General features: G+C 52.3%; 1 protein-coding gene across 1 annotated transcript in view; it reads left to right on the top strand.

Moving 5' to 3' along the window:
* Positions 1 to 21,013, top strand: part of CD79A (CD79a molecule) — a 60,143-nt gene that overhangs the window by 30,303 nt on the left and 8,827 nt on the right. Inside the window, exon 4 of the mRNA XM_069201361.1 lies at positions 9,658 to 9,726. Coding sequence (XP_069057462.1) covers positions 9,658 to 9,726 — 69 coding nt within the window. The remainder of the gene's footprint in view (positions 1 to 9,657; positions 9,727 to 21,013) is intronic.

Genomic DNA, 21,013 nt, shown 5'->3' with positions numbered 1-21,013 from the left:
GCCTCTGCATGAGGTGTGAGTGGGTGTGGGTCTCTGCGTGAGGTGTGAGTGGGTGAGGGCTTCTGCATAAGGTGTGAGTGGGGGGGGGCCTCTCCGTGCAGTGTGAGTGGGTGAGGACTTCTCCATGAGGTGTGAGTGGGTGAGGGCCTCTGCATGAGGTGTGAGAGGGTGAGGGCCTCTGCGTGAGGTGTGAGTGGGTGAGGGCCTCTCCGTGCGGTGTGAGTGGGTGAGGGCCTCTGCGTGAGGTGTGAGTGGGTGAGGGCCTCTCCGTGCTGTGTGAGTGGGTGTGGGCCTTTGCGTGAGGTGTGAGTGGGTGTGGGCCTTTGTGTGAGGTGTGAGTGGGGGAGGGCTTCTGCGTGAGGTGTGAGGCCTCTGCGTGAGGTGTGAGTGGGTGTGGGTCTCTGCATGAGGTGTGAATGGGTGAGGGCCTCTCTGTGCGGTGTGAGTGGGTGAGGGCCTCTGCGTGAGGTGTGAGTGGGTGAGGGCCTCTGCGTGAGGTGTGAGTGGGTGGGTGAGGGCCTCTCCATGCGGTGTGAGTGGGTGAGGGCCTCTGCGTGAGGTGTGTTTTTGGCATGTTGTCAGTACTGACATTCCATCAACCCCTATAAGGCATCTTATATCCCGTCTGTAAGTACAGAGCAACACGAGTACTTGTGACTTGTTCGAAAGAGTAACGCATAGATGGAGTAACATTGCATCGTGTACATGAAATCCTAATCCTGGGTGTGGGTCTCTGCGTGAGGTGTGAGTGGGTGAGGCCTCTGCATGAGGTGTGAGTGGGTGTGGGTCTCTGCGTGAGGTGTGAGTGGGTGAGGGCTTCTGCATGAGGTGTGAGTGGGTGAGGGCCTCTCCGTGCAGTGTGAGTGGGTGAGGACTTCTCCATGAGGTGTGAGTGGGTGAGGGCCTCTGCATGAGGTGTGAGAGGGTGAGGGCCTCTGCGTGAGGAGTGAGTGGGTGAGGGCCTCTCCGTGCGGTGTGAGGGGGTGAGGGCCTCTGCTTGAGGTGTGAGTGGGTGAGGGCCTCTCCGTTCTGTGTGAGTGGGTGTGGGCCTCTGCGTGAGGTGTGAGTGGGTGTGGGCCTTTGTGTGAGGTGTGAGTGGGGGAGGGCTTCTGCGTGAGGTGTGAGGCCTCTGCGTGAGGTGTGAGTGGGTGTGGGTCTCTGCATGAGGTGTGAATGGGTGAGGGCCTCTCTGTGCGGTGTGAGTGGGTGAGGGCCTCTGCGTGAGGTGTGAGTGGGTGAGGGCCTCTGCGTGAAGTGTGAGTGGGTGAGGGCCTCTGCGTGAAGTGTGAGTGGGTGGGTGAGGGCCTCTCCATGCGGTGTGAGTGGGTGAGGGCCTCTGCGTGAGGTGTGTTTTTGGCATGTTGTCAGTACTGACATTCCATCAACCCTTATAAGGCATCTTATATCCCGTCTGTAAGTACAGAGCAACACGAGTACTTGTGACTTGTTCGAAAGAGTAACGCATAGATGGAGTAACATTGCATCGTGTACATGAAATCCTAATCCTGGGTGTGGGTCTCTGCGTGAGGTGTGAGTGGGTGAGGCCTCTGCATGAGGTGTGAGTGGGTGTGGGTCTCTGCGTGAGGTGTGAGTGGGTGAGGGCTTCTGCATAAGGTGTGAGTGGGTGAGGGCCTCTCCGTGCAGTGTGAGTGGGTGAGGACTTCTCCATGAGGTGTGAGTGGGTGAGGGCCTCTGCATGAGGTGTGAGAGGGTGAGGGCCTCTGCGTGAGGTGTGAGTGGGTGAGGGCCTCTCCGTGCGGTGTGAGTGGGTGAGGGCCTCTGCGTGAGGTGTGAGTGGGTGAGGGCCTCTCCGTGCTGTGTGAGTGGGTGTGGGCCTTTGCGTGAGGTGTGAGTGGGTGTGGGCCTTTGTGTGAGGTGTGAGTGGGGGAGGGCTTCTGCGTGAGGTGTGAGGCCTCTGCGTGAGGTGTGAGTGGGTGTGGGTCTCTGCATGAGGTGTGAATGGGTGAGGGCCTCTCTGTGCGGTGTGAGTGGGTGAGGGCCTCTGCGTGAGGTGTGAGTGGGTGAGGGCCTCTGCGTGAGGTGTGAGTGGGTGGGTGAGGGCCTCTCCATGCGGTGTGAGTGGGTGAGGGCCTCTGCGTGAGGTGTGTTTTTGGCATGTTGTCAGTACTGACATTCCATCAACCCCTATAAGGCATCTTATATCCCGTCTGTAAGTACAGAGCAACACGAGTACTTGTGACTTGTTCGAAAGAGGAACGCATAGATGGAGTAACATTGCATCGTGTACATGAAATCCTAATCCTGGGTGTGGGTCTCTGCGTGAGGTGTGAGTGGGTGAGGCCTCTGCATGAGGTGTGAGTGGGTGTGGGTCTCTGCGTGAGGTGTGAGTGGGTGAGGGCTTCTGCATGAGGTGTGAGTGGGTGAGGGCCTCTCCGTGCAGTGTGAGTGGGTGAGGACTTCTCCATGAGGTGTGAGTGGGTGAGGGCCTCTGCATGAGGTGTGAGAGGGTGAGGGCCTCTGCGTGAGGAGTGAGTGGGTGAGGGCCTCTCCGTGCGGTGTGAGGGGGTGAGGGCCTCTGCTTGAGGTGTGAGTGGGTGAGGGCCTCTCCGTTCTGTGTGAGTGGGTGTGGGCCTCTGCGTGAGGTGTGAGTGGGTGTGGGCCTTTGTGTGAGGTGTGAGTGGGCGAGGGCTTCTGCGTGAGGTGTGAGGCCTCTGCGTGAGGTGTGAGTGGGTGTGGGTCTCTGCATGAGGTGTGAATGGGTGAGGGCCTCTCTGTGCGGTGTGAGTGGGTGAGGGCCTCTGCGTGAGGTGTGAGTGGGTGAGGGCCTCTGCGTGAAGTGTGAGTGGGTGAGGGCCTCTGCGTGAAGTGTGAGTGGGTGGGTGAGGGCCTCTCCATGCGGTGTGAGTGGGTGAGGGCCTCTGCGTGAGGTGTGTTTTTGGCATGTTGTCAGTACTGACATTCCATCAACCCCTATAAGGCATCTTATATCCCGTCTGTAAGTACAGAGCAACACGAGTACTTGTGACTTGTTCGAAAGAGTAACGCATAGATGGAGTAACATTGCATCGTGTACATGAAATCCTAATCCTGGGTGTGGGTCTCTGCGTGAGGTGTGAGTGGGTGAGGCCTCTGCATGAGGTGTGAGTGGGTGTGGGTCTCTGCGTGAGGTGTGAGTGGGTGAGGGCTTCTGCATAAGGTGTGAGTGGGGGGGGCCTCTCCGTGCAGTGTGAGTGGGTGAGGACTTCTCCATGAGGTGTGAGTGGGTGAGGGCCTCTGCATGAGGTGTGAGAGGGTGAGGGCCTCTGCGTGAGGTGTGAGTGGGTGAGGGCCTCTCCGTGCGGTGTGAGTGGGTGAGGGCCTCTGCGTGAGGTGTGAGTGGGTGAGGGCCTCTCCGTGCTGTGTGAGTGGGTGTGGGCCTTTGCGTGAGGTGTGAGTGGGTGTGGGCCTTTGTGTGAGGTGTGAGTGGGGGAGGGCTTCTGCGTGAGGTGTGAGGCCTCTGCGTGAGGTGTGAGTGGGTGTGGGTCTCTGCATGAGGTGTGAATGGGTGAGGGCCTCTCTGTGCGGTGTGAGTGGGTGAGGGCCTCTGCGTGAGGTGTGAGTGGGTGAGGGCCTCTGCGTGAGGTGTGAGTGGGTGGGTGAGGGCCTCTCCATGCGGTGTGAGTGGGTGAGGGCCTCTGCGTGAGGTGTGTTTTTGGCATGTTGTCAGTACTGACATTCCATCAACCCCTATAAGGCATCTTATATCCCGTCTGTAAGTACAGAGCAACACGAGTACTTGTGACTTGTTCGAAAGAGTAACGCATAGATGGAGTAACATTGCATCGTGTACATGAAATCCTAATCCTGGGTGTGGGTCTCTGCGTGAGGTGTGAGTGGGTGAGGCCTCTGCATGAGGTGTGAGTGGGTGTGGGTCTCTGCGTGAGGTGTGAGTGGGTGAGGGCTTCTGCATGAGGTGTGAGTGGGTGAGGGCCTCTCCGTGCAGTGTGAGTGGGTGAGGACTTCTCCATGAGGTGTGAGTGGGTGAGGGCCTCTGCATGAGGTGTGAGAGGGTGAGGGCCTCTGCGTGAGGAGTGAGTGGGTGAGGGCCTCTCCGTGCGGTGTGAGGGGGTGAGGGCCTCTGCTTGAGGTGTGAGTGGGTGAGGGCCTCTCCGTTCTGTGTGAGTGGGTGTGGGCCTCTGCGTGAGGTGTGAGTGGGTGTGGGCCTTTGTGTGAGGTGTGAGTGGGGGAGGGCTTCTGCGTGAGGTGTGAGGCCTCTGCGTGAGGTGTGAGTGGGTGTGGGTCTCTGCATGAGGTGTGAATGGGTGTGAGGCCTCTGCGTGAGGTGTGAGTGGGTGTGGGCCTCTGCGTGAGGTGTGAGTGGGTGAGGGCCTCTGCGTGAAGTGTGAGTGGGTGAGGGCCTCTGCGTGAAGTGTGAGTGGGTGGGTGAGGGCCTCTCCATGCGGTGTGAGTGGGTGAGGGCCTCTGCGTGAGGTGTGTTTTTGGCATGTTGTCAGTACTGACATTCCATCAACCCCTATAAGGCATCTAATATCCCGTCTGTAAGTACAGAGCAACACGAGTACTTGTGACTTGTTCGAAAGAGTAACGCATAGATGGAGTAACATTGCATCGTGTACATGAAATCCTAATCCTGGGTGTGGGTCTCTGCGTGAGGTGTGAGTGGGTGAGGCCTCTGCATGAGGTGTGAGTGGGTGTGGGTCTCTGCGTGAGGTGTGAGTGGGTGAGGGCTTCTGCATGAGGTGTGAGTGGGTGAGGGCCTCTCCGTGCAGTGTGAGTGGGTGAGGACTTCTCCATGAGGTGTGAGTGGGTGAGGGCCTCTGCATGAGGTGTGAGAGGGTGAGGGCCTCTGCGTGAGGAGTGAGTGGGTGAGGGCCTCTCCGTGCGGTGTGAGGGGGTGAGGGCCTCTGCTTGAGGTGTGAGTGGGTGAGGGCCTCTCCGTTCTGTGTGAGTGGGTGTGGGCCTCTGCGTGAGGTGTGAGTGGGTGTGGGCCTTTGTGTGAGGTGTGAGTGGGGGAGGGCTTCTGCGTGAGGTGTGAGGCCTCTGCGTGAGGTGTGAGTGGGTGTGGGTCTCTGCATGAGGTGTGAATGGGTGAGGGCCTCTCTGTGCGGTGTGAGTGGGTGAGGGCCTCTGCGTGAGGTGTGAGTGGGTGAGGGCCTCTGCATGAGGTGTGAGTGGGTGAGGGCCTCTGCGTGAGGTGTGAGTGGGTGAGGGCCTCTGCGTGAGGTGTGAGTGGGTGAGGGCCTCTGCGTGAGGTGTGAGTGGGTGAGGGCCTCTGCGTGAGGTGTGAGTGGGTGGGTGAGGGCCTCTCCATGCGGTGTGAGTGGGTGAGGGCCTCTGCGTGAGGTGTGTTTTTGGCATGTTGTCAGTACTGACATTCCATCAACCCCTATAAGGCATCTTATATCCCGTCTGTAAGTACAGAGCAACACGAGTACTTGTGACTTGTTCGAAAGAGTAACGCATAGATGGAGTAACATTGCATCGTGTACATGAAATCCTAATCCTGGGTGTGGGTCTCTGCGTGAGGTGTGAGTGGGTGAGGCCTCTGCATGAGGTGTGAGTGGGTGTGGGTCTCTGCGTGAGGTGTGAGTGGGTGAGGGCTTCTGCATAAGGTGTGAGTGGGGGGGGGCCTCTCCGTGCAGTGTGAGTGGGTGAGGACTTCTCCATGAGGTGTGAGTGGGTGAGGGCCTCTGCATGAGGTGTGAGAGGGTGAGGGCCTCTGTGTGAGGTGTGAGTGGGTGAGGGCCTCTCCGTGCGGTGTGAGTGGGTGAGGGCCTCTGCGTGAGGTGTGAGTGGGTGAGGGCCTCTCCGTGCTGTGTGAGTGGGTGTGGGCCTTTGCGTGAGGTGTGAGTGGGTGTGGGCCTTTGTGTGAGGTGTGAGTGGGGGAGGTCTTCTGCGTGAGGTGTGAGGCCTCTGCGTGAGGTGTGAGTGGGTGTGGGTCTCTGCATGAGGTGTGAATGGGTGAGGGCCTCTCTGTGCGGTGTGAGTGGGTGAGGGCCTCTGCGTGAGGTGTGAGTGGGTGAGTGCCTCTGCGTGAGGTGTGAGTGGGTGGGTGAGGGCCTCTCCATGCGGTGTGAGTGGGTGAGGGCCTCTGCGTGAGGTGTGTTTTTGGCATGTTGTCAGTACTGACATTCCATCAACCCCTATAAGGCATCTTATATCCCGTCTGTAAGTACAGAGCAACACGAGTACTTGTGACTTGTTCGAAAGAGTAACGCATAGATGGAGTAACATTGCATCGTGTACATGAAATCCTAATCCTGGGTGTGGGTCTCTGCGTGAGGTGTGAGTGGGTGAGGCCTCTGCATGAGGTGTGAGTGGGTGTGGGTCTCTGCGTGAGGTGTGAGTGGGTGAGGGCTTCTGCATGAGGTGTGAGTGGGTGAGGGCCTCTCCGTGCAGTGTGAGTGGGTGAGGACTTCTCCATGAGGTGTGAGTGGGTGAGGGCCTCTGCATGAGGTGTGAGAGGGTGAGGGCCTCTGCGTGAGGAGTGAGTGGGTGAGGGCCTCTCCGTGCGGTGTGAGGGGGTGAGGGCCTCTGCTTGAGGTGTGAGTGGGTGAGGGCCTCTCCGTTCTGTGTGAGTGGGTGTGGGCCTCTGCGTGAGGTGTGAGTGGGTGTGGGCCTTTGTGTGAGGTGTGAGTGGGGGAGGGCTTCTGCGTGAGGTGTGAGTGGGTGTGGGTCTCTGCATGAGGTGTGAATGGGTGAGGGCCTCTCTGTGCGGTGTGAGTGGGTGAGGGCCTCTGCGTGAGGTCTGAGTGGGTGAGGGCCTCTGCGTGAAGTGTGAGTGGGTGAGGGCCTCTGCGTGAAGTGTGAGTGGGTGGGTGAGGGCCTCTCCATGCGGTGTGAGTGGGTGAGGGCCTCTGCGTGAGGTGTGTTTTTGGCATGTTGTCAGTACTGACATTCCAACAACCCCTATAAGGCATCTTATATCCCGTCTGTAAGTACAGAGCAACACGAGTACTTGTGACTTGTTCGAAAGAGTAACGCATAGATGGAGTAACATTGCATCGTGTACATGAAATCCTAATCCTGGGTGTGGGTCTCTGCGTGAGGTGTGAGTGGGTGAGGCCTCTGCATGAGGTGTGAGTGGGTGTGGGTCTCTGCGTGAGGTGTGAGTGGGTGAGGGCTTCTGCATGAGGTGTGAGTGGGTGAGGGCCTCTCCGTGCAGTGTGAGTGGGTGAGGACTTCTCCATGAGGTGTGAGTGGGTGAGGGCCTCTGCATGAGGTGTGAGAGGGTGAGGGCCTCTGCGTGATGAGTGAGTGGGTGAGGGCCTCTCCGTGCGGTGTGAGGGGGTGAGGGCCTCTGCTTGAGGTGTGAGTGGGTGAGGGCCTCTCCGTTCTGTGTGAGTGGGTGTGGGCCTCTGCGTGAGGTGTGAGTGGGTGTGGGCCTTTGTGTGAGGTGTGAGTGGGGGAGGGCTTCTGCGTGAGGTGTGAGGCCTCTGCGTGAGGTGTGAGTGGGTGTGGGTCTCTGCATGAGGTGTGAATGGGTGAGGGCCTCTCTGTGCGGTGTGAGTGGGTGACGGCCTCTGCGTGAGGTGTGAGTGGGTGAGGGCCTCTGCGTGAGGTGTGAGTGGGTGAGGGCCTCTGCGTGAGGTGTGAGTGGGTGAGGGCCTCTGCGTGAGGTGTGAGTGGGTGGGTGAGGGCCTCTCCATGCGGTGTGAGTGGGTGAGGGCCTCTGCGTGAGGTGTGTTTTTGGCATGTTGTCAGTACTGACATTCCATCAACCCCTATAAGGCATCTTATATCCCGTCTGTAAGTACAGAGCAACACGAGTACTTGTGACTTGTTCGAAAGAGTAACGCATAGATGGAGTAACATTGCATCGTGTACATGAAATCCTAATCCTGGGTGTGGGTCTCTGCGTGAGGTGTGAGTGGGTGAGGCCTCTGCATGAGGTGTGAGTGGGTGTGGGTCTCTGCGTGAGGTGTGAGTGGGTGAGGGCTTCTGCATGAGGTGTGAGTGGGTGAGGGCCTCTCCGTGCAGTGTGAGTGGGTGAGGACTTCTCCATGAGGTGTGAGTGGGTGAGGGCCTCTGCATGAGGTGTGAGAGGGTGAGGGCCTCTGCGTGAGGAGTGAGTGGGTGAGGGCCTCTCCGTGCGGTGTGAGGGGGTGAGGGCCTCTGCTTGAGGTGTGAGTGGGTGAGGGCCTCTCCGTTCTGTGTGAGTGGGTGTGGGCCTCTGCGTGAGGTGTGAGTGGGTGTGGGCCTTTGTGTGAGGTGTGAGTGGGGGAGGGCTTCTGCATGTGAGGTGTGAGGCCTCTGCGTGAGGTGTGAGTGGGTGTGGGTCTGCATGAGGTGTGAATGGGTGAGGGCCTCTCTGTGCGGTGTGAGTGGGTGAGGGCCTCTGCGTGAGGTGTGAGTAGGTGAGGGCCTCTGCGTGAAGTGTGAGTGGGTGAGGGCCTCTGCGTGAAGTGTGAGTGGGTGGGTGAGGGCCTCTCCATGCGGTGTGAGTGGGTGAGGGCCTCTGCGTGAGGTGTGTTTTTGGCATGTTGTCAGTACTGACATTCCATCAACCCCTATAAGGCATCTTATATCCCGTCTGTAAGTACAGAGCAACACGAGTACTTGTGACTTGTTCGAAAGAGTAACGCATAGATAGAGTAACATTGCATCGTGTACATGAAATCCTAAGGACACAGAGAGCTGCAGTGGGGCTGCGACATGCATTTATTTGTGATAGAGGGTGTTAGGAAGAGACAGTGCACTGGTAAGTGTTTCACCTTTTCATAATTATTTACACCACAGAGAAGAAGAAGGTAATTGTCCAGCTAAATAAAATAGTGCACCATTACATACAAACAACAACCAACAAAGCAAGGGAATCCGGAGGGCCTTCCTCGTGATGGGTAATTTTTTAGCTTCACTATCTCCCAATATTCAAGTTGTGGGGTAAACTCTCCAGAGGTCCCACCACTGAACCGAAGCAACTAACTCAAGATTTGTTTGTTGTGTACTTTTGTGCATCTCGGGCCAGTTCACGTCAACATCAGATCGCTTCACACGATTCAAAGTGAAATATTCACCAGTAAAAATGATATATTTAAGAGGACATAGAAAATCAGGCATCCGCAGAGGGGTTTTAACTTCATTTTCACAGGTAAAGAGCACAGGCTCACCAAACAGAATAAAAAAGACTGGGCAATGCCGAGGCCTGTGAGGGGCAGGACAGTGATCCTGTGCGCGAGCGCGCGAGTACCTGATACTCAGCAGCGCGAGCTGGAAGTCTGGCCTCGAGGGGAATAGGAACCAGGGGGGAGGCTCCAGCAAGATGCTGCAAAGGGATGGACAATCCAAGTGGCCGAAGAACGGGAGGTCAAAGTTCGGGCTGAAGGAGCTTCACAGAGAACCAGCCTTCGCTGAGGTAGCTCCCTGGGTGGGACCCAGTGCTTAATTTGTGCTTGTTGTTTCCGGTGCTGAGCACTGGAACTTATTTTTGAGGGTCGGGGCTTATTCTTCTGCCTCAAGCATTTGCTGTGAGCAAAATACACACATGGGAAAGACGGAGGAAGGGAAAAACGAAAAAGCGTCAAACTGTGCACATTTTGTTGCATGGTGCTTATACTTCAGCACACATCTTGTTGTATGGTGCACCTACCCCTGCCACACCCATGCTGTATGAAGTGTGAGAGGACATTTCTCACCCCAGCCACTGGAGTGGATGACTCTCATGAACTAACCCCTCTCTTCTCTTCAATCCTGCAGAAAAGATGGGAGAATGAGAGGAAATATCAGATTAAGAAGCACCTGGACGAGGGCGACAACCTGTATGAGGTGAGTGTGGACTTCGATGCCAGGCACGTGTATACACACGCACACACACACACACAGAAACAACCTATATGAGGTGAGTGTGGGCTTCGAGGTCAGGCACACGCATGCACACACACACACACACACACACACATAGACACAAACTCTTGGACACACAGACACAACCTGTATGAGATGAAGGTGGGATTTGAGGGCCAGCCAGTCGCACAAACATGGGAGAAGACAGGCACACAAAGGCACAAACAAACATTGAAACATGTACACATGCGCACAAGCACACATAGAGACACAAGGACTAACAAGAACACACATAGTCATACAGAAAGCCATTCATACCGACACACACATATACACAAAGACACACACAAAAACAGGGGCACAAAGGCCCACACTCATAGGCACACTCACACACAGAGAGACAAAAAATACACTATGTGAAATAAGTGCATAAACAGGCACACACCTGCAGATCCATAGATCAGCACACATACGTACATGCACACAAACTCAAAAACATGCATACAGAAACATACAAATAGAAAGAATGAGGCATATACAATCGTATTCACACAGACATACGTGATCACACAAATGCACACACATAGACACAGTCAAACAGAAACGCTGTCACCACACAAACACCCGGACACTCCGGGCCTGAACCACGAAGGAAAAGTTAGACTTTTGATCTCAGGGACCGATTCCCAAAGGTAAAGTTAGAGTTTTGGTCTAAGTTTAAACCAAAAGTCTAACTTTACCTTTGTGATTCGGGCCCTCAAAGTCTAAGGCACACACAAACACATGCAGACTTGGGCATACGTGTGCAGACATGCACAAGAACACACACATATAAACACACAAACAGGGATACCAGCACACAAACAGACCCGAACAGGAGCACAAACACACAGGCACACACCTAGGCCCCATTGTCACAGACTGACACATGCACACATAGATGCAAATAAACACTCTTAGAACGGCACAGACACAGAGATACATAAACACAGTCACACACAGATACTGGCACACAAAACACAATAAGACACACATACACTGGCACACAGAGACACAAGAACGAGACACACATACACACACAGCTACAGCGCCGGGGCTAGGTGTCAGCATCCACCAGAGTCAGTAGTTAGTATTCACCAGAAACAGAAGAGTCAGGAGTCAGCACCCACCAGAGTTAGGAGGCAGAAGCTACCAGAGTCAGGGGTCAGCAATGAGCAGGGTCAGGGGTCAGCACTCACTAGGCTCAGGGGCCAGCACATACCAGAGTCAGGGGTCAGCACTCGCTAGGGTCAGGGGTCAGCACCCACTAGAGTTAGGAGGCAGAAGCCTCCAGAGTCAGGGGTCAGCAATGACCAGAGTCAGGGGTCAGCACTCACTAGGGTCAGGGGTCAGCACTCACTAGGGTCAGGGGTCAGCACTCAGCAGGGTCAGCACTCACTAGGCTCAGGGGTCAGCACTCAGCAGGGTCAGGGGTCAGCACTCACTAGGGTCAACGGTCACCACTCACTAGAGCCTGGGGTAAGCATTCACCAGGGTCAGGGGTCAGCAGTGACCAGGGTCTTGATTCCGGACCCGCTAGAGTCAGCGGTCACCACTCACCAGAGCCGGGGTTCATCACTCACTAGGGTCAGGGGTCAGCACTCAGCAGGGTCAGGAGTCAGCACTCACTAGGCTCAGTGGCCAGCACTCACCAGGGTCAGGGGTCAGCACTCACTAGGGTCAACGGTCACCACTCACTAGAGCCTGGGGTCAGCATTCACCAGGGTCAGGGGTCAGCAGTGACCAGGGTCTTGATTCCGGACCCGCTAGAGTCAGCGGTCACCACTCACCAGAGCCGGGGTTCATCACTCACTAGGGTCAGGGGTCAGCACTCAGCAGGGTCAGGAGTCAGCACTCACTAGGCTCAGTGGCCAGCACTCACCAGGGTCAGGGGTCAGCACTCACTAGGGTCAGGAGTCATCACCCACAAGATTCAAGGGTCATCACTCAGGAGCTAGCAACAGATAGAGAAACCAGTGGACACACTGGGGCATATTTAAGAGCCCCTAGCGCCACTGGAATGCCACTTTTTGTGATGCTCCGGTGGCGCAATGCCCTGCACAGTATTTACAAGGTGGCCTTGAACCACTATTTGTGGCTTACTGCCACCTTGTAAATACAACCCCTTCCCACGCAGCACTGTGCGTGGAAGGGCCGTGCAATGTGTGTTGGTGTGGGCGTGCCACAGCAACACCCATTGCGGTTTGACTCTGCCTCAGATTTACGAGTTTCCATAAACCTGAGGCATTGCCTAAATCTAACGCCACCCTAGGGGTGGCATTAGCAGGGCGCAACAAGGAAAAATAGTTTTAATCCTCCTCGTGTTTTGCTTTTGCTTTGGGTGCTGCATTCTGCCACACGCATAGAAAGAGCAAAATGCCAGAAACGATTGTTTATGTGCAGGAAGGTGTCCCTTCCTGCCTATAAACGATGATTTCAAAATAACACTCTGGCACTTCTGTGTGTGCTGCATTCCGAAGCACACACAGAAGTGCCAAAGCGCCATTAGTGATTGTTTATGTGCAGGAAGGGACACCTTCCCACACATAAACAATCACACCCCTCACCGCAGACATCCTTGCACGATGGTGCAAGGATGCCTGCGTTGGTGCTGGCAGCTCAATTTAGCGCCAGTGCAGGGGACAACACAGAGGTGCACTACATACAATTAAATACAGTTGCATTGTGAAAATGACGGAGCGCGGTGCTGTCAATTTTGGCGCAGCGTCGAACTCCGTCATTTTCCTTTAAATATAGGCCACTGTCTGCCATCAGGAGTCTTCAGTGGAATCATCCACTTCCTGCACCAACGCTTCCTGTGGTATTGGGCAGATCACTATATTTGCTCGGTCTGGACTCAGGAGAGAAATACTGGCATTAAGCATTATTACCCCCTCATCTACATCCTCCTCCTCCCAGTCCTAACTTGTGAGACATTTCCACACTAGATCCTACAGCTTAAGCTGTCTTCTATTTCCATAATAAAAGTATAAAACTACTCCCCCGCCTGTCCTCCTGTAATTTTCTAAGTCCTCATGGAACAGAGGTAATACACGCTGTAATTTTATTTTGGTGTGTTTTATCTTTTATCTCACTGTTGTCAGTACAGCTTTGTACATGCCCTCTTTGATGCGGGTCACGAGAAGTTTGTGTGCACTGCGGTCGCTGCACTCCTTGTCCATGTGCTGGTCCTGAGACGAGGAGCTGGAACTACACTGGCCAGCAGGCCGTTGAGGAGCTGTTGCTGTGGCTCCGAAAGCAGGGCCAGCGTCTGGTTGCACACATGGCCTCGGAAGGCCACCCTCTCTCTCTTGTTTGGTAGTGAACTCTCGCGAGAGAGCAGGATTTTTTTACCAAGCAACAGTACAAAGCAGGAAGAACACTGCTTTAGTGCGTTTGTGACCTGCTATCCATGATGGAGGGGACATACCTGCCAACTTCACCAAAAACCTCACAGTTTGAGGAGGGGGTGCGGCCTTCGAGGGGCATGGCCTCATGCAGAGACGCACCTAAAATGCACTTTTGCCCCCACGCAGGCCCCAAACCCAATTCTCAAAAAAAAAAGCTTGCTGAGTCTGTAGCCAATGTCCTGGTGTGTTTTCAAGCCCAATAATGGACATCTACAGTTAAAAGCCTCCAAAAACGACCTGAAAACCACTGTTTTCCCTGCCACTGTGTGGTATTGGTTCCTCACTGGGAGACTGTGTGAGGGGAGCCAATATCTTGTGCCACATGGTGGCAGCGTGTGAGTTGGCAGGTCTGAGGGGAGAAAGCATTCTCAAAAGGAGAATCATGCGGAGCTCCCTCCAGTGGAGGAAATTGAGGAGGTGCTCCAGATTTCTTGTTCAGAGCTAATTAAGAATGCCATTGATTGTGCCCTGTGGGACTCTTCATCAAAACAACTGAAGTTGGATGAGGCAGTTGAGGACATTGATTCTGATCCCAAAGGCAAATACATTCGGGGTTCACCATTAAAAGATCTCTTTCCTCACAATTTGGAGAAAACCCCCAGCAGGAGTAGGGGTTTTATTCCCAGTACAATGCAATTGATTGCAATTACTTGCCATTACATGATGTACAAAAAATCTATCCTATTGCAAGGATTAGAAGGATCCTGATAAGCAATCAATCCCCCCTTTTTTAATTAGCGCTATGTGTTACAAGACTTTGAGGCGCTGTTCCCTCAGTCTCGAAAGGTGAACACTTTGTTGGCCACTATGGCTTCTACATCGAGCTTGGCATCTGAGGATTCAACTTTGTCAGATGTGGTGGATAAGAAGGTTGAAGTTTCTCTAGAAAGGTCATACGCTGAGGCCACTTTTTCCATAACAGCCAGTCCTTCTGATGCTTATGTCTCACAGGCTTTGCTTAAAGACTTTAGGACATTGTGTTTTTTGTGCAAAATGACAAAGATTTACTATGATTCTGGCTAATACGGAGCTGCTCTCACAGTTTCTGTCAGACATTACATTCCATAGCTTGTGGGCAGCTGCCTCATCAGCAGGGGCTTTGATTGCTAACTGGAGATTGTGGTGGATGAAGTCCCGGAAGTTGGATGCTAGCCAGCATTCCCTGATTATGAAGCTTCCTTTTGCTGGCCAGAAGCCATTTGGGGCCAGATGTATGAAAGGATTTTACCCATTCAGTCTATGGGAAAAAGCTTTCGTACATATGGCCCTTTGTTCCGGAACTTGATCAGCTGGTGCAGAAAGCAGCCGAGGAGAAGAAAATCCTAAAGTCTTTTCAATTTTCAGTAGGCAGGAAATCTTTTATACAAAGAAGCCAACCTATACCACTCCTGACAAATGTCCCTTTTGAGGCTGAGCCTAAGGACAGGGGGTTGTGTTTGCCCATAAGAGCTCACCAAGCTTCCAGGCTGCCAATGAACAGTCAGCCAAATGACAATCAAAGAGTTAGGACACGCTCACTTCACTTTTTCCAGCACTGGAAGGCATCAATTTAAGACAAATGGATCCGGCAGATCGTCAAGTATGGCTATCAAATTCCCTTTCGAGGACCTCCTCCCCGGGGACGTTTCCTTGCTACTCCATTGCCAACTTGTGAATTAAAAATAGAAGCCATGCTTCAAGGGGTTCAGTCTCTTTTGGACAAAAGGGCAATAATTCCAGTTCTTTCTTCTCAAGTACGGACAGGGTTTTATTCCCTACTGTTTTTGGTCCACAAACATGATGGTCGTCGCCGTCCAGTTCTCAGCCTCAAGACTCTGAACAAGGATCTGGTGGTGGAACATTTCAAGATGGTTTCGGTCCAATCCATTCTTCCTTTATTGGCCTTAAATGACTACCTGGTCATATTAGATCTTCAAGACACTTACCTTCATGTTCCCAGCCATCCGACAAGTCAGAAGAATCTTCAGTTTGCTGTTGGAGGTCGGCACTTTCAGTTCCAGGTCTTGCCTTTTGGTCTGGCAACAGCTCCATTGGTTTTTACAAAGGTGAACCCTTTTTCACTTACAGCGTATTTCTATGTTTCCATACCTTCATGACTGCCTCTTATTTGCTTCTTCTTAAGGCTCAGGAAGACATCCAGCTGGTACTACGGACACAACAGGGTTTGGAATTCCTCATCTACTTTCCAAAATCTCAGCTGGAACCAACCGAGTCCTAGTTGTTCATTGGAGTCCAGTTCGACACAGTTTGGGGGTTAGCACTTCTTCCTGCACAGAGGGTGACAGCTATTCAGGACTCAGTGGCTCAACTTCTGGCTCATACCACCATGTCAGCAAGAGCATGACTATAAATTCAAGGACTTATGGCAGCCTCTACTGCTGTGGTTCTCTGAGGAAGGTTTCATCTCAAGCCATCAGTGAATCACATACTTTGCTTTTGTAGCCCAAGCTCTCACAACCACGATCATCAGATTCTAGTGACTTTCAGTCAAACAAACTTTGAGTTGGTGGCAGTCATAGGCAAATCTGTCATGAGGCATGCTGGTCAACTAAACCCCCCATGTATCTCACAACAGATGCTAGCATGTGGGGATGTGGGCAGTGTTCAAAGATCAGCAGCCAAAAGGTCCCTGGACAGCATGGAAAGCAATCCACTCCTCCAACTGGAGAGAATTGTCCGCAATTTGACAGGCTCTGTTAGTTTTTTCTCTGCATTTAATGGGGCAGAACGTGGTGGTTTGTACGGACAACAAAGTCTCCATGTGTTATCTGAATCAACGGGAGGGTACAAGGAGCAGGAGTTTGAATATCATTTTGACTCAGATCTTTGCTATGGGAGAGTCTCACCTTCTAACCCTTTGAGCTGTATATGTACAGGGATCTCTCAATCTTCAGGCCAACTGCCTGAGCAGAAACACAAAATCTTCGGTGTTGTATTGTATCTCGTACCAGGAGTGCAGTTCGGTGTGTGCAATTTTGGGGACTCCATGGTTTGTGTCGCCACACAATGTGACACTTCCTCTTTTTTTGTTCGGAGACTCCTGCTCCCCAGGTTTGGGCAGTCGATGCCCTCTCAGTCCCTTGGCGCAATGAGATTCTCTATGCATTCCCTCTAATTCCCCTTCTCCCGAGGTTGCTGCAGAAGATTCAGGGGGAGAAGTCATCAGTCATTCTCATTGCTCCATTTTGGCATTGGAGTCCCAGGTTCCCACTGCTGCTGTCCCTTTCCAACAGGATCTATCTACCTCTCTCTAGTCAGCCTTCCCCGCTTGTAGGAGGCTGGCCTGGCTTGTAGTGGGTACCAGAGATACTTACACCTTGTGCCATGTCCAGTTATCCCTTATTGGTGGTGCAGCGGTGGGATAAGTACTTGTAACTACTTACCAATTTGTCATTGTGTACTTTTCATAAGAGAATCATATACAAAACAGATCAGTGTATGTACACTTAACCAAAAAAGTTTGCTTTTCTTTTCTAAAACTTTTTACAAAGTTCTGAAAAGTTTCCTAAAACTTCTAAAAGTTTTCTAAAAGTTAGAAAAAGTTTTTTTCTCTGTGCTTTAAAAAGTTCTGAAACTTGTTCTCTCTTCTCACTATCTCTAAACCTTTTGCTATCATGTGTGTGGTAGATTCTGCTCCCAAAACCGTCAATGCTACTTATGACATTTGGAATTACAAGAGCTTAAGGAGTCTCAGCTTAGATAGAGGTTTAGTTATAGGAAAGAACCCTACAAAAGAGTTTCTGTATAACATGCTTATGGTGAATGACCAGAACCAGTCTGGTCCATCCAATGAGAGGTTAATAGAAGCTTCCCAGTCTGACTCAGAGGAACACCTTGAGAAAGGTGGGGAGGGTTCTGAACAGGGTCTGCCCCCTAGCAGGACACCCAGTAATGTTGGTAGTAATGGAGGTTCCCATCACAGTAGGGCATCCTTTATTCCTAGAGGCCAAGTTACCAGGGTCCAGACAGTTAGGGACAGGCCCCCCTCTGTAGTTTCCAACTTGTCTTCTGTGTCAAAGCATCCCCAACCCACCCACCCTGAGGATAACTTGTTAGAAAGGGAACTCAAAAAGTTGATGGTTGAAGAGACCAGACTGAAGCTTAAACAGCAACAGCTGGCCTTAGATAGGGAATCCCTAGACATTGAGAAGGAAAGACAGAGGTTGGGGTTAGGACCCCATGGTGGCAGCAGCAGTATTCCTGATAGTAATCCTGTTAGAGAGCATGATTCCAGGAATCTGCACAAGATAGTCCCCCTTTACAAGGAGGGGGGGGGGGTGACATCAACAAGTGGTTTGCTGCACTTGAGAGGGCCTGTATGGTACAGGGGGTCCCTCAAAGGCAGTGGGCTGCTATTTTGTGGCTATCTTTCAATAGAAAGGGTAGGGATGGGCTCCTTACTGTTAGAGAAAGTGAAGCTAGCAATTACACAGTATTGAAGGATGCACTCTTGGATGGATTTGGCTTAACCACTGAACAATACAGGATTAAGTTCATAGACACCAGAAAAGAGTCCTCTCAAGACTAGACAGATTTTGTGGACTGTTCAGTGAAGGCCTTGGAGGGGTGGTTGCATGGCAGTAAGGTATCTGACTATGAAAGCCTGTACAATCTTATTCTGAGAGAGCATATTCTTAACAATTGTGTGTCTGATTTGTTACACCAGTACTTGATAGACTCAGATCTGACCTCTCCCCAAGAATTGGGAAAGAAAGCAGACAAATGGGTCAGAACAAGAGTGAACAGAAAAGTTCATACAGGTGGTGACAAGGATGGCAATAAGAAAGATGGTGAGAAATCCCAGGATAAGCATGGGGATAAGGGTAAAATCAAAGATCCTTCTTCAAATCCTAAACACTCTTCAGGGGGTGGGGATAAATCATCTTCTTCCTCTTCTTCACAGCACACACACATCAAAAAGCCTTGGTGCTTTGTGTGTAAAAATAAGGGCCATCGGCCAGGGGATAAGTCCTGTCCAGGTAAACCCCCTGAGCCTACCGCCACTAATACATCAAACTCCAGTGCCCCTAACAGTAGTGGTAATAGTGGTGGGACTGCTGGCAACAGTCAAAGTAAGGGTGTAGTTGGGTTCACTTATGGGTCCATCATAGAAATTGGGGTAGTCATTCCCAAGACAGTTTCTGTCACACCTAGTGGCATTGGCCTTGCCACACTGGCTGCTTGTCCCCTTCCAATGGATAAGTACAGGCAGACAGTTTCAATAAATTGTGTTGAGGCTCAGGCCTACAGGGACACAGGTGCCAGTATCACTTTGGTGACTGAAAACCTAGTGTCTCCTGAACAACACATCATTGGACAACAGTACAAGATTATTGATGTCCATAACTCCACTAAGTTTCTTCCCTTAGCTATGGTTCAGCTTAGGTGGGGTGGAGTTACTGGCCCTAAGTAGGTGGTAGCATCACCTAGCTTACCTGTAGACTGTCTCTTAGGTAATGACCTAGAGGCCTCAGGTTGGGCTGAGGTAGAGTTTCATACCCATGCAGCCAAGCTGGGTATCCCTGAGGAATTGCTTCCTCTCATTTCAGCTGAAATGAAAAAGCAAAGGAGAGAAAAAGGCCTGAAAACTCAGGATCCTTCTCCAACAACAGGTAAAAAAGGCATCACAGTATCCCCTACCCACCCTGCCATTCAGGATACCATTCCTGTGGTAGGAGAAACCTCTCCTGGGGTGGCACCTGTACCAAGGGAACCATCAGCTGGCACAGCTGAACTCCATGAGGTAGAAGTACCTCTCTGTGGTACAACTAATATTGGTGAGGAAATGTGCACCATTTTAGTTAACATGGAGCATCCCTCCAACCCTCCCAGAGAAACTTTGGTGCAAAAACCCTGCACTGCCTCACAACACTTAGGACAGCAGCCCTGCCCTAGTGTGGAGCTCATAGGACAGCAGCCCTGCCCTGCTCCATCTCAAGAGAAACTGCACCCCTGTTCTCTCTTGCAGCCATATGGACAAAGTTCTTGCCCAGCTATGGCTTTACTGAGACAGCATACCTGTCTGGCATTCTCATCACTTGATATAGGTCCAGTGGACAATTCCCACTGCTCTAAACTAAAACATACTAATAGGAACTCTGAGAATATAACCTCACATTGTTGGCTAGCTAAAAAACTTCAAACAGGGTGGTTTATATCCCCACATGGAAGTAACCATATAGCGGATGATAAAGGGAGTAACCAAGCTATTGCAGAGCTACTCTCTACTTATCACCACTTAGACAATAAAGACTCAACTGGCCAAGGTTAGCCTTATTGTCCTTCATTTGGGGGGGGGGGGTTGTGTGAGAAAGTAGCCTCTTTCTAGCCTTGTTACGCCCACTTTTGGCCTGTTTGTGAGTATCTGTCAGGGTGATTTCACTGTCTCACTGGGATCCTGCTAGCCAGGGCCCAGCGCTCATAGTGAAAACACTATGTTGTCAGTGTGTTTGTTATGTGTCACTGGGATCCTGCTAGCCAGGACCCCAGTGCTCATAAGTTTGTGGCCTATATGTGTTCCCTGTGTGATGCCTAACTGTATCACTGAGGCTCTGCTAACCAGAACCTCAGTGTTTATGCTCTCTCTGCTTTCCAAATTTGTCACAATAGGCTAGTGACTAAATTTACCAATTAACATTGGCATACTGGTACACCCATATAATTCCCTTATATATGGTACTGAGGTACCCAGGGTAATGGGGTTCCAGGAGATCCCTATGGGCTGCAGCATTTCTTTTGCCACCCATAGGGAGCTCTGACAATTCTTACACAGGACTGCCACTGCAGCCTGAGTGAAATAACGTCCACGTTATTTCACAGCCATTTACCACTGCACATAAGTAACTTATAAGTCACCTATATGTCTAACCTTCACCTGGTGAAGGTTGGGTGCCAAGTTACTTAGTGTGTGGGCACCCTGGCACTAGCCAAGGTGCCCCCACATCGTTCAGGGCAAATTCCCCGGACTTTGTGAGTGCGGGGACACCATTACACATGTGCACTATACATAGGTCACTACCTATGTATAGCGTCACAATGGTAACTCCGAGCACGGCCATGTAACATGTCTAAGATCATGGAATTGTCACCCCAATACCATTCTGGTATTGGGGGGACAATTCCATGATCCCCCGGGTCTCTAGCACAGAACCCGGGTACTGCCAAACTGCCTTTCTAGGGTTTCCACTGCAGCTGCTCCTGCTGCCAACCCCTCAGACAGGTTTCTGCCCTCCTGGGGTCCAGGCAGCCCTGGCCCAGGAAGGCAGACAAAGGATTTCCTCTGAGAGAGGGTGTTACACCCTCTCCCTTTGGAAATAGGTGTGAAGGGCTGGGGAGGAGTAGCCTCCCCCAGCCTCTGGAAATGCTTTGATGGGCACAGATGGTGCCCATCTCTGCATAAGCCAGTCTACACCGTTTCAGGGATCCCCCAGCCATGCTCTGGCGTGAAACTGGACAAAGGAAAGGGGAGTCACCACTCCCCTGACCTGCACCTCCCAGGGGAGGTACCCAGAGCTCCTCCAGTGTGTCCCAGACCTCTGCCATCTTGGAAACAGAGGTGTTGGGGGCACACTGGACTGCTCTGAGTGGCCAGTGCCAGCAGGTGATGTCAGAGGCTCCTTCTGATAGGCTCTTACCTCTCTTGGTAGCCAATCCTCCTTCCTTGGTAGCAAACCCTCCTTTTCTGGCTATTTAGGGTCTCTGCTTTGGGGAATTCTTCAGATAACGAATGCAAGAGCTCACCAGAGTTCCTCTGCATCTCCCTCTTCACCTTCTACCAAGGATCGACCGCTGACTGCTCCAGGACGCCTGCAAAACTGCAA

The sequence above is a fragment of the Pleurodeles waltl genome, chromosome 7 (genome assembly GCF_031143425.1).
Source record: "Pleurodeles waltl isolate 20211129_DDA chromosome 7, aPleWal1.hap1.20221129, whole genome shotgun sequence".
Lineage (NCBI taxonomy): Eukaryota > Metazoa > Chordata > Amphibia > Caudata > Salamandridae > Pleurodeles > Pleurodeles waltl.
This window is presented reverse-complemented; position numbering and strand designations above follow the sequence as displayed.